The 13,913-nt window shown below is 45.2% G+C and overlaps 1 protein-coding gene across 3 annotated transcripts in view; it reads left to right on the top strand.

The window, feature by feature from the left end:
• Positions 1–13,585, top strand: part of smg1 (SMG1 nonsense mediated mRNA decay associated PI3K related kinase) — a 173,947-nt gene extending 160,362 nt beyond the window's left edge. For all 3 annotated transcript variants that reach the window (XM_072560185.1, XM_072560184.1, XM_072560186.1), the window contains exon 63: positions 12,553–13,585. In XM_072560185.1, coding sequence (XP_072416286.1) covers positions 12,553–12,630 — 78 coding nt within the window. In that variant the 3' untranslated portion in view covers positions 12,631–13,585. The remainder of the gene's footprint in view (positions 1–12,552) is intronic.
• The last annotated feature ends 328 nt before the right edge of the window (positions 13,586–13,913 follow it).

The following is a 13,913-nucleotide window of genomic DNA, read 5'->3' as shown; positions in this document are numbered from 1 at the left end:
CTCTGCCCTTGAGCCCCGCCCCTCCAAAAGCCACCAGGACAGAACCCCACTGGTCCTCACCTACCACCCCACCAACCTCCATGTACAGCATATCATCCTTCATCATTTCCGCCACCTCCAAACGGACCCCACCACCAGGGATATATTTCCCTCCCCTCCCCTATCAGTGTTCCAAAAAGACCACTCCCTCCGCGACTCCCTCGTCAGGTCCACACCCCCCACCAACCCAACCTCCACTCCCGACACCTTCCCCTGCAACAGCAAGAAATGCAAAACTTGTGCCCACACCTCCCCCCTTACTTCCCTCCAAGGCACCAAGGGATCCTTCCATATCCACCACAAATTCACCTGCACCTCCACACACATCATCTATTGCATCCGCTGCACCTGATGTGGCCTCCTCTATACTGGGGAGACAGGCCGCCTACTTGCGGAACGTTTCAGAGAACACCTCTGGGACACCCGGACCAACCAACCCAACCACCCTGTAGCTCAATACTTCAACTCCCCCTCCCACTCCACCAAGGACATGCAGGTCCTTGGACCCCTCCATCACCAGACCATAGCAACACGACGGCTGGAGGAAGAGCGCCTCATCTTCCGCCTAGGAACCCTCCAATCACAAGGGATGAACTCAGATTTCTCCAGTTTCCTCATTTCCCCTCCCCCCACCTTGTCTCAGTCAAATCCCTCAAACTCAGCACCGCCTTCCTAACCTGCAATCTTCTTCCTGACCTCTCCGCCCCCACCCCACTCCGGCCTATCACCCTCACCTTGACCTCCTTCCACCTATCACATTTCCAACGCCCCTCCCCCAAGTCCCTCCTCCCTACCTTTTATCTTAGCCTGCTGGACACACTTTCCTCATTCCTGAGGAAGGGCTTATGCCCGAAACATCGATTCTCCTGTTCCTTGGATGCTGCCTGACCTGCTGCGCTTTTCCAGCAACACATTTTCAGCTCTGATCTCCAGCATCTGCAGTCCTCACTTTCTCCCGAAGATATACAACCCTTTGAGTCTAGATTAGTGGTGCTGGAAAAGCACAGCAGGTCAGGTAGCATCCGAGAAGCAAGAAAATTGATGTTTTGGGCAAAAGCCTTCAGGAATATACAACCCTTTGCGTTTGTTGAACAGGGGCACAACATTCGCTACTCTCCAGTCCCCTGGTACCACCCCAGTTGCCAGTGAAGACGAGAAGATCATTGCCAACGGTACTGCAATTTCCTCTCTTGCTTCCCACATAATCCTAGGATATATCCCGTCAGGCCCGGGGGACTTGTCTATCCTCAAGTTGTTCAAAATGTCCACACATCTTCCTTCCTAACAGGTATCTCTTCTAGCTTATCAGTCCGTTTCACACTCTCCTCTTCAACAATACGGTCCCTCTCGTTCGTAAATACTGAAGAGAAGTACTTGTTCAAGACCTCTCCTATCTCTTCCGACTCAATACACAGTCTCCCAGCACTGTCCTTGATCGGACCTACCCTCGTTCTCGTCATTCTCAGGTTTCTCACATATGCATAGAATGCCTTGGGGTTCTCCTTGATCCTATCCGCCAGGGATTTTTCATGCCCTCTCTTGGCTCTCCTAATCCCTTTCTTCAGGTCCCTTCTGGCTATCCTGTATCCCTCCACTGCTCTGTCTGAACCTTGTTTCCTCAACCTTATGTAAGCCTCCTTCTTCCTCTTTACTAGACATTCAACCTCCCTCGTCAACCAAGGCTCCCTCACACGACCATTTCTTTCCTGCCTGATCGGTATATACATATCAAGGACACGTCGTATCTGCTCCTTGAAAAAGTCCCACATTTCCACCACATCCTTCCCTAACAGCCTATGCTCCCAACGTATGCTCCTCAAATCCTGTCTTACAGCATCGTAATTTCCCTTCCCCCAATTGTAAAATCTACCTTGTTGTGCGCACCTATCTCTCTCCATAACCAAGGTGAAAGTCACAGAATTGTGGTCGCCATCACCAAAATGTTCACCCACCAACAAGCCCACCACTTGTCCCGGTTCGTTACCGAGTACCAAATCCAATATGGCCTCCCCTCTGGTTGGACAATCTACATACTGCGTTAGAAAAGCTTCCTGGACACACTGCACAAACACCGCCCCATCCAATCTACTTGATCTAAAGAGCTTCCAATCAATATTTGGGAAGTTGAAGTCGCCCATGACTACGACCCTGTGGCTTCTGCACCTTTCCAAAATCTGTTTCCCAATCTGTTTCTCCACATCTCTGCTGCTATTGGGGGGCCTATAATAAACACCCAATAAGGTGACTGCACCTTTCCTATTTCTGACTTCAGCCCATACTACCTCCAGAGGCAGATCCCCCTCAAACTTCCTTTCTGCAGCCGTTATACCATTTCTAATTAGCAATGCCACCCCCCCTCCTTTTTTACCACCCTCCCTAATCTTACTGAAACATCTGTAACCAGGAACCTCCAACAGCCATTCCTGTCCCTCATCTATCCATGTTTCCGTGATGGCCACAACATCGTAGTCCCAGGTACCGATCCACGCCTTAAGTTCACCCACCTTATTTCTGATACTCCTTGCATTGAAGTATACGCACTTGAGCCCATCTGTGTCCGCAAGTAGTCCCTGTCAGTGCTACCTTCTCCACAGCCTCCCTACAGTCTTGGACATCCTGACACACAGCTAGCTTACTTGCTGGACTACAAGTCCGGATCCCGTCCCCCTGCCAAATTAGTTTAAACCCCCCCGAAGAGTGCTAGCAAACCTACCCCCCAGGATATTGGTGCCCTTCTGGTTCAGGTGCAACCCGTCCTGTTTATACAGGTCCCACCTTCCCCAGAATGCAGTCCAATTGTCCAAATATCTGAAGCCCTCCCTCCTACACCATCCTTGCAGCCACGTGTTCAACTGCACTCTCTCCCTATTCTTTGCCTCTCTGTCACGTGGCACCGGCAACAACCCAGAGATGACGACTCTGTCTGTCCTAGCTTTTAGCTTCCAGCCTAACTCCTTGAGCTCTTGAATGACCTCCCCACCCCTCTTCCTACCTATGTCGTTGGTGCCAATGTGTACCACGACTTCTGGCTGCACACCCTCCCCCTTAAGGATTCTGAAGACACGGTCCGAGACGTCTCGGACCCTAGCACCCGGGAGGCAACAAACCAGCCGAGAGTCTCGCCCATGTCCACAGAACCGCCTGTCCGTCCCTCTAACTAGAGAGTCCCCTATAACTAGCGCTCTCCTCTTCTCCCCCTTTCCCTTCTGAAACTCAGAGCCACAGACCCCTTCACTGCAGCTTACACCTGCAAGGCTGTCCCCCCCAACAGTTTCCAAAGCTGCATACTTATTTTTTAGGGGAACGACCACAGGGGAACCCTGCACTGCCTGTTTCTTCCCCTTCCCACCTCTAACTGTTACCCAGCTACCTCTGTTCTCTGGCGTAACTATGTCCCTGTAGCTTCTATCGATCACCCTCTCAGCCTCTTGAATAATCCTCAGCTCATCCAGCTCCAGTTCCAGTTCCCTAACTCGTTCGGTGAGGATCAGGATCTGACTGCATTTCCTGCACACGAAGTCGGCAGGAGTATCGGTGGTCACCCCTACCTCAAACATCCTGCAGGAGGAACATTCCACCGCCTGCGCTGCCATGACTGTACACTGTCTCCAAAAACAAGAACACTGAGTCAATAACCTGGGGTCTAGAACACACCCACTCAAATACTAATCACTTACCTTCCCGCCCAGCTATGCGCTCCAACCTCACTTCCGCTGCCCGCTACAGGTAAGTAATTTTGAAACAAACTGTCTTACCTTAGCTGTAGTCTCCCGGGTTCGTTTTTCCTCGGCCGCTGCTCCCACTCCCACTCAAAATCCCGGGATAACCCCGGGAATTACAGGCCAGTTAGTCTTACTTCTGTGGCAGGCAAAGTAATGGAAAGGGTACTGAGGGATAGGATTTACGAGTATCTGGAAAGACACTGCTTGATTAGGGACAGCCAGCACGGATTTGTGAAGGGTAGGTCTTGCCTTACAAGTCTTATTGAATTCTTCGAGGAGGTGACCAAGCATGTGGATGAGGGTAGAGCAGTGGATGTAGTGTACATGGATTTTAGTAAGGCATTTGATAAGGTTCCCCATGGTAGGGTTATGCGGAAAGTCAGGAGGCATGGGATAGAGGGGAATTTGGCCAATTGGATAGAAAACTGGCTAACCGGTAGAAGTCAGAGAGTGGTGGTAGATGGTAAATATTCAGCATCGAGTCCAGTTACAAGTGGAGTTCCGCAGGGATCAGTTCTGGGTCCTCTGCTGTTTGTAATTTTTATTAATGACTTAGAGGAGGGAGTCGAAGGGTGGGTCAGTAAATTTGCAGATGATACAAAGATAGGTGGAGTTGTGGACAGTGAGGAGGGCTGTTGTCGGCTGCAGAGGGACTTAGATAGAATGCAGAGCTGGGCTGAGGAGTGGCAGATGGAGTTCAACCCTGCCAAGTGTGAGGTTGTCCATTTTGGAAGAACAAATCAGAATGCGGAATACAGGGTTAATGGTAGGGTTCTTGGTCAGGTGGAGGAACAGAGGGATCTTGGGGTCTATGTACATAGATCTTTGAAGGTTGCCACTCAGGTGGATAGAGTTTGTAAGAAGGCCTATGGAGTATTATCGTTCATTAGCAGAGGGATTGAATTCAAGAGTCGTGAGGTGATGTTGCAGCTGTACAGGACTTTGGTTAGGCCACATTTGGAGTACTGTGTGCAGTTCTGGTCGCCTCACTTTAGGAAAGATGTGGAAGCTTTGGAGAGGGTGCAGAGAAGATTTACCAGGATGTTGCCTGGAATGGAGAGTAGGTCGTACGAGGATAGGTTGAGAGTTCTCGGCCTTTTCTCGTTGGAACGGCGAAGGATGAGGGGTGACTTGATCGAGGTTTATAAGATGATCAGAGGAATAGATAGAGTAGACAGTCAGAAACTTTTTCCCCGGGTACAACAGAGTGTTACAAGGGGACATAAATTTAAGGTGAAGGGTGGAAGGTATAGGGGAGATGTCAGGGGTGGGTTCTTTACCCAGAGAGTGGTGGGGGCATGGAATGCGCTGCCCGAGGGAGTGGTAGAGTCAGATTCATTGGCGACCTTTAAGCGGCATTTGGATAGGTACATGGATGGGTGCTTAATCTAGGATAGAAGTTCGGCACAACATCGTGGGCCGAAGGGCCTGTTCTGTGCTGTATTGTTCTATGTTCTATGTTCTATGTTCTATGTTCTATGTTCTGCCATTCAATAAGATTGTGGCTAATGGCCTCAACTCCACTTTCCTGCCTACCCTGATAACCTTTTAGTCTCATGTTGGTCAAGAATCTAGCGCATTCCCTCTTAAAAATATTCCATGGCCTAGCTTTGATTTTCTAAGGAAGTGCGTTCCATAAATTCTCAACCCTTTCAGAGGAAAAAATTTCTTCACCTTGATCTTAAATGGGAGGTCCCTTATTTTTAAACTGTGTCCCCTTGTTATTTTTCCCACAAAAGAAGCCATTGTTTCATCATCTGCGTTCCCAACAGGATCCTATTGATTCCAATAAGATTCGCCTTGTTCTGAGTTCTGCTGGATACCAGCCCAATCTCCCTCCTTAACGTGGCTCTTACCCTCACCTTAATGCAGCCATCAGTTGAGTGAACCTTCTCTTGTTTGCTTTTTGTGCAATTATGTCCTTATCTTAAATAACAAATCCAAATCTGCACCCAGTACCCAAGCTGTATCACTAATGCCCTGTTTAACTGTACAGTCTCTACTTTTGCATTCCATTTCTCTTGCAGTAAACAGCCCCCTTCTATTGGTCTTCCCAATTACTTGCTGTATGTCCAAGCTTGCTCCCTGTTGGATAGTCAGATTGGAGAGCAGCAAGATGACCATGGAACCAGAGTTATTATTTTAAGAGGTGACACAGTGGCGGCTTGCTTTCTGTTGTTGAACTGGAGAAACCTTAAGCTGACCTAAAGTTTGTCAGAAGATGGTGCAGTGTCGAGCTGAGCATCATAAGAGTATAGAACAGAAGCTAACGTTGATGGATGCCGTCACTGAGGAGCAGAGTATTGTTGTAAAGCTGAAGGCACAGCTATGGAGTCTCTGTAAGTGACCATGTCAGAGACTAGAAGCTGTTTTTAGGAGACTTTGCTGGCTTCATTGGATCAGGTAGGTGCGGCCCCACCCAGGGCTGTACTGTGAAACAGAGGACCTCTGATTCAGGCTGGTCTCAATCAATTTAGAGATATCCGCTAACTTGTGTGTTCTTAAATGTGAAGTTACTTCATTTTGCAGTCCTCACAAGCTGGGTGAATATTGTGAAGCAAGACAAATCTGTCACACATCTTTCACACAAGTTGAGCATTAGACATCCCAAATGGATATTGCTTTTCAAAGTTGTAAATGTGACAAACACAGAGGTCAGTTTAGAGATAGGACAAATGCTGGACTTCATTTGTAAGTAATTGATGTTGTGTTGGCTTCTACCAAACCTGGGTTCAACTGGTTCCACCATGAGAGCACACCAAATAGATGGATTTCACCGTGAGCGTGCCCCAAATGGAGGGACTCCACAGCGAGTGTGCCGCCAACGGAGAGACTTCACGCTGAGTGTGCCTGGAGACTGCAGCCATTTAAAGAAGGAAGCTCACCACCTCAAGCAGAGAGGATGGGCGGTAAAAAGCTGGCCCAGCCAGCAATGCCCACATTCGGTGATAATTTTTAAAAAGCGGCCAGATAAAGGCAAATGGCCAAATGTTGTGTCCAAGAAGGATTTTACGGAGTGTGTTTATACACACACCAAACGATAGTGGTTTAGAGAGGAATTCCTTATTCAAATAAAAAGTGGTAAACGAGCAAATACAGAAGATTCTTGTACTGAGATAAGTAATTGGCAAGGATGGATCAATAAGATAGGAAACTGCAGCATCACTGAGGATGGTAGCCAGCAGTAGTGATACTGGACTCACAATCCAGATGCCTGGAGTAATGATCTGGAAATATGGGTACTTGATCACACATCACAAACTTTGAGTGCCATAAAAACTCACCTAGTTCACTAATGTCCTTCAGGAAAGAAATTCCATCATCTGTACCTGGGCTAATTACAGTAAGTATCGGTTGCTTAATGTTTCTCTGAAATGGCTTGGCAAACCACTGGGTTGTATCAAATTGCTACAGAGAAAGGCACCGAGTGCCTATGCAGCATGGGCTGCAGCTGGTCACCATCTTGTGGACGGCAGTTAGGGATAAGTGATAAGTGCTGACGTTGCCTTGCAGTTCATGTTACAAGAATCAATAAGAATCCAAGTTACCAAGTGACAGCTAATCAATTTATTTGAAACAACAATAGTTTAATAATCAGCAGAATTGTTTTCTGCATAGATCTTCAGTATGACTATGATTAGTGTAATTTGAAATCGCAAATTACGTTTGGCATGCAACGCTGTCTCTATCAGTAGCGAGTTGTAAATTTCCTTGTTAAAAATCACAACAACAGGTTTATTTGGAAGCACTAGCTTTCAGAGTGCTGCTCCTTTGTCAGGCAGATGAAGGAGCAGCACTCTGAAAGCTAGTGCTTCCAAATAAATGTGTTGGACTATAACTTGGTGGTGTGTGATTTTTAACAAGGAAATTTAGAAGTCCAGCATTTGTCCTATCTCTAAACTGACCTCTGTGTTTGTCACATTTACAACTTTGAAAGGCAATATCCATTTGGGATGTCTAATGCTCAACTTGTGTGAAAGATGTGTGACAGATTTGTCTTGCTTCACAATATTCACCCAGCTTTTGAAGACTGCAAAATGAAGTAACTTCCCAGTTAAGGACACACAAGATAGCAGATGTCTCTTTAAACTGATTTGAGACCAGCCACCCCACTGTTTATCAGAGGCCCTCTGTTTCACAGCACAGCCCTAGATGGGGCTACACCTACCTGAAATGAACCTGTTGGACTATAGCCTGGTGTTGTGCGATTTTTAACTTTGTTCACCCCAGTCCAACACCGGCATCTCCAAATCACACCTTGGGGTGTGATCTCATTTAGGATTAGGTAATCTGGTTGTTGTATCATATCTGCTAAATTCTTCTTCAATCCACAGTTTCCACACACAAACTTAATTTGACAGGGCATAGGTTCCCCAGAGTTTGTCTACACTTGAAAATGCCAGTATTGCAGATTGAATTATATTATTTTTCTTAATTCAGCATGTGTCTTCTGACATTCCCATGAGTCCAAGTTAGCTTTGCATGATGAGCGCCCTGAGAGTATTGTACCAGACTGTCCTTATAAGAAAGTGAAAAACAAAAGAAATTCTTTGCAATGTAATTAATACAGTAGCAATGATAAATGCTATTATCCATTTGCAGCAATGTAAAAAAGAAATCCTGTGGAAAGCCAAACTGATATGAATCTGACTGTAGAAAATAAAACCATGAACCAGGATACTGGAGATTTGAAATAAAAACTGAAATTGCTGGAGAAACTCAGCAGGTTTGGCAGCCTGTGGGAAGAAGGCAGAGTTAACAACATTTCGAGGCTGGTGACTCGTCATCAGAATGCTGAATTAAGAAAAGATACACTCCAATCTGCAGTCCTGTCATTTTAATGTGGAGACAAACTCTGGGGACCCCATGCCCTGTCAATTTAAGCTTGAGTGTGGAGAATGGGGATTGAAGAAGAATTTAGTAGGTATGATACAACGACCAGCAAATTACTTGATGTAAATGAGATCACAGCCTAAGGAAATTTAGTTAAAAATCTCACGACACCAAGTTGTAGTCCAACAGGTTTACTTGGAAGCACTAGCTTTCAGATCTAGTTACCTGATGAAGGAGCAGCACTTTAAAAGCTAGTACTTCCAAATAGACCTGTTGGACTATAACCTGGTGTTGTGATTTTTAATTTTGTTCACCCCAATCCAACATTGGCAGCTCCATATTAAGGAAATTTAAATCTCACTGCTGATAGAGACAGCATTACATACTAAACTTAATTTGAGATTTCAAATTGCATTGATCGTAGTCATACTGTGAGGATCCATGCAGAAAACAGATTATTACACTGATTATTAAACCATTGCTGTTTCAACAAAACCAGTTTCACTCTTGCAAGATAACCTGTACTTTCTGGTGGATGTAGCAGACCTGAAACATTAACTCTGCTTTCTTCCCAGAGATGCTGCTGTTTCTGTTATGAAACTAATCATGGTTGGCGTGCAATTAGAAATATAATAGTGCTCCTTTTTGTGTTTTTAATGACAAAACAAACTGTGTCTATGCATGGATAAACATACTTTCATGTTTGAAATACTGTGCGATATGCAATTCTTAAGATACCTAATGCTCAATTATTATGCAAAATGGTTTATGCCAATCACAATAGTGCACCTTGCCAAATTTGTGTTGGTTCACCATATTCGCCTATTGCTGTTGAAGCTGGGTTATTCAAGGCTAAGAGATTTTTAATCAGTAAGGAAATTAAAGGTTACAGTGAAAAGGTTGGTGCGTGGCGTTGAGGTTTATCAGATCCAGCCATGATTTTATTAAATGGTAGAGCAGACTGGACAGGCTGCATGGCTTACTCCTGCTCCTATGTCTTCGAGCCTAATGCTCCAGTGTGCCACGCTGTAAACGGTCAAGGGTAACTGTCGTATAGGTGATGATCGTGCTTGGAGCCCTTTTGGTTTTGTACAACTGGAGGCAACCTGACTAGAGAGATTCAAACATGGAGTTCTGGGAAAGATGGAACAGGTTTGGGAAGCAACAATGCAGGTTCAAGAACTTTGGAAAATTAAGGAAGGTTGGAGATAGAATGGAGTTTGCTAAGACTGAGGTGGTCAAGGGTTGGTATTTTCAGGACCAGGGTTTATGACAGCAGATTTAGAGAGGGGAGACAGAGAGACAAAAACAACACCAGAAGAAAGCAAAGCAGTCCCAATGTCTGCTGACATTGGAATTAATAAAGTCATGAGAACAGGAGGTGGATTTCATGGAAAGGTGAGTACGGAACGAGGGGATATGGGAGAAAGATGCAAGTTCAGAAAATAGTGAAGAGTATTGGCCAGGTGAGCTAGTGGAAGGTGTGACATGCCAGCAGATCACATTGCCTGTATGGCATTTGCTATTGAAGGGGGGAGGGGTTTAAGACTGCAGTGGTGAAATGAAGTTAGAGATTATCTATGTATCCCAAAATGATCTTGTATGGGTGATCAGTTTTACCAACGTAGAGCAGGCCATATTAGTTTTGTAGTCCAGCTGGATTCACCAATAAGACCATAATACACGAGCAGAAATTAGGCCATTCAGCCCATCCAGTCTGCTCCACCACTCCATCATGGCTGATAAGTTTCTCACCCCCATTCTCCCGCTTTCTCCCCATAACCCTTGGTCCCCTAGATACTCAATCTATCTCTGTCTTAAATATACTCTATGAGCTGGCCCCCACAGCCTTCTGTGGCAATGTATTCCATAGATTCCTCACTCTATGGCTGAAGCTGTTTCTCCTTATCTCTGTTCTAAAGGGTCTTCCCTTTCCTCCAAGGATATGCCATCTGGTCCAAGTTTCTCCTATCAATGGAAACATCTGTGTGGAGTTTGCACATTCTCCCTGTGTCTGCGTGGGTTTCCTCCGGGTGCTCCGGTTTCCTCCCACAGTCCAAAGATGTGCAGGTTAGGTGAATTGGCCATGCTAAAATTGCCCGTAGTGTTAGGTAAGGGGTAGATGTAGATGTAGATGTAGGGGTATGGGTGGGTTGCGCTTCGGCGGGGCGGTGTGGTATTGTTGGGCCGAAGGGCCTGTTTCCACACTGTAAATAATCTAATCTAATCTAATCTAATCTAATCTAATCTTCCCAACATCCTCTCTGTCCAGGCCATTCCGTATTCTGTATGTTTCAATTAGATCCCCCCATATCCTTCTAAACCCCTATGAGTATAGACACCGAGTTCTCAAATGTTCCTTGTATGCTAAGCTTTTAATTCCTGGGATGTGAACTTCCTCTGAGCACGCTCCCGGGCCAGTACAGCCTTCCTGGGGCTCAAAGCTGTGCGTAATACTCTACATGTGGTCTGACCAGAACCTTCTAGGGCCTCAGAAATACATCCCTACTTTTGTATTCAAATCCTCTCAAAATTAATGCTTTTATTGCATTTGCATTCCTAACCACTGATTCAACCTGCAAGTTTATCTTGAGGGAATCCTGGACTAGAATTCCCAAGTCCCTTTGCACTTCAGACTTCTGAATTTTCTCCCCATTGAGAAAATAATCCATGCCTCTATTCTTCCTGCCAAAGTGCATGACCTCACACTTTCCCATGTTGTACTCCATTTGCCACTTCCTTGTCCACTGTCCTAACCTGTCCAAGTCCTTCTGTAGCCTACCTGTCACCTCAATGCGACCTGTCCCTCTACCTACCTTTGTATCTTCTGCAAACTTAGCCAGAATGCCCTCAGTTCCTTCATCTAGATCATTAATGTATAAAGTGAAAAGCTGTGGTCCCAACACTCAGCCTTGCGGAACACCACAGCCAAGCTTCAATCAATGCTAGCACCTTGTCTCTGACCCCATGAGCCCTTATCTTACTCAATAGCCTCCTATGATGCACCTTGTCAAAGGCTTTCATGAAATCCAGGTAGGTAACATCCATTGGCTCTCCTTGGTTTAATCTGCACCCATGGGTGGTTAGTTGTCTGCTCTGTCCTTTCAAGTTTGTGTCCCTTCATTTAAGTGAGTGGAGCTGTGGGCTGTATCAGAGGCATTGCCAGGGTGGGTTGAGTGTGGTTGAGCAGATCAGTAGATGCAGATATCTTGTGTCAAACGGTGGACCAAAGACTAGTGGTTGTTTTGAAGTTGTAAGTGAATTGGAAGAGGGTGTTTTCTGGAACAGATTTAGGAGAGAGAATAGGGTTAGGGTTAGGGTATGGAAGAAGGATGTAGGTGATGATTAATCCAAGAACATGATCAGAGATGACTATGTCTGTAATGGTTAGGATGGGCTAGCAAATCTAGGTGGGATGGCAAGCTCAAGACTACTGTGGTGCTCGAAAAGCACAGCAGGTCAGGCAGCATCCAAGGAGCAGGAAAATCGACATTTCGGGCAAAAGCCCTTCATCAGGAATCCTGCTTATACCCGAAACATTGATTTTCCTGCTCCTCTGATGCTGACTGACCTGCTGTGCTTTTCCAGCACCACACTAATCTAGAATCTGATCTGCAGTCCTCACTTTTGCCAAGCTCAAGACTACATCGGGAGTGGCCACGATCTTACTGGGTGGCTGAGCAGCTTTGAAGGGCTGAATGGTTTACTCTTGCTGTTTCTTGTAAGCTTTTACATATCTCAAGTTAAGATGCTTTTTCAAATTTGAGTCTAATGAGTAAAATTGATTTCTTTGCCTATTCTCCAAATAAATATGTCGACTATTAGGAAACTGTTTGAATTTGTCCCCAAACACCAGCTTCAGTTTTGTTTTATTTACTATCATTGGGCTTTAACCTATATTTCTGTTCATTTGATGTATCAGTTTTTAAACAAAATTCTTATTCATTGTATTTTCTAGGTTGATTACGTGATTAAAGAGGCTACTAATCTAGATAACTTGGCACAGCTGTATGAAGGTTGGACAGCATGGGTATGAACTGGAATACAGTGGATCTCTCTGGTTCAATGAAGTCAGGCATCCACCAGAATCAACTCAGCCACAGGCATCTATAGCCGTACCATGGCCGGTGTTGATGTATTCTGGGGCTTAATCTGAGGTAATCTAGGAATCCCCGTGCATTCGGAGTGATTAGTCAGAAGGCTGCACTCAGGGATATGCTTATACGGTCTGCACCCCAAGGTCAAGGGCCATAGCGCCCAGTCTGAATTACATGATTGTCTTTCTGTCATACAAGAACTGCAGAAGTATCGAGGGGGTAGGTGCAGAAACGGTTGCTATCCTACTGAGTACAGAGTGATTTTGAAAACCTAAATTCCATCTGCCCTGTGAACATTCAAGTCACAAAGTACTAAACCCTACTGAAAGGTAATTGAGAAAACTGGGGTCCTGAGGAAAGAAATCTCTTTGATTCACGTGATTCCAGTTGGATAACGACTTCACTGGCTGACTTGCCCTTGAAGATGGCCATCCAGAAAGAAAACCAAGGCTGGGAGAAACTATGGACTCCAGAAGCAGCCCAAAAACTAAGATTGGATAATACTACACAAGACTTGTGTGAGGAAGGTGACACCACCCTGATCTTTTTGTTCGCTTTCTCTTATAGGTGTATGCTAGTTCAGCAAAGTGCTTCTCCGATGCCTGTAATTCTGTTTACTGTGATTGAAATTCAGTAGTAGTCATCACCCATTTTAATGTAAACATTTTGCAAGGTGCACAATCTGGAAGACTACATGAAAGCATTGACAAATTCATGGTAAACTAAAGGGTTAGGTGTTTCTATGCATATACTTTAAAGTGCTTTTTTTCCTTCCCGTTTTGTTACTTGGAAATAAAAGGTCATGGATATTTTTGTGTATCTTTATCATGCAGGTTTTGCCATTTGTATGAATAAAAATGCTGAATAAACCCTCAAAAATGTATTTGAAAGTGACATCCCATGATCACAAGTGTTTTTTTAATTAATCTTGATTCTTTGGCTTGTTTTTGCTTGTGCTTTTCCTTTTTATTCGGCTCTTTCTCAGTGATCCCAAGTCAGCATTATTTTGAGGTGTTTAGAAAACATCTGCTCTTTCTACGCGCTCACAACCTCACTCCTTCATCCTCTGGCTTTTACTAGCCACACACTCTTTGCACCCAAATGCCCCCAACCCAATTTGCTCTGATGATCAGTGCTGTGTTTGACATGTTGGTGATTTCATCATTTCATAAATGCTTTGGAGAAATTGCTTTGGACATTATAAATCACAAAATGAGGATTG

Source organism: Chiloscyllium punctatum, chromosome 40 (assembly GCF_047496795.1).
Source record: "Chiloscyllium punctatum isolate Juve2018m chromosome 40, sChiPun1.3, whole genome shotgun sequence".
NCBI lineage: Eukaryota > Metazoa > Chordata > Chondrichthyes > Orectolobiformes > Hemiscylliidae > Chiloscyllium > Chiloscyllium punctatum.
The sequence above is the reverse complement of the archived record's forward strand: the minus strand, read 5'-3'. Positions and strand labels throughout refer to the sequence as shown.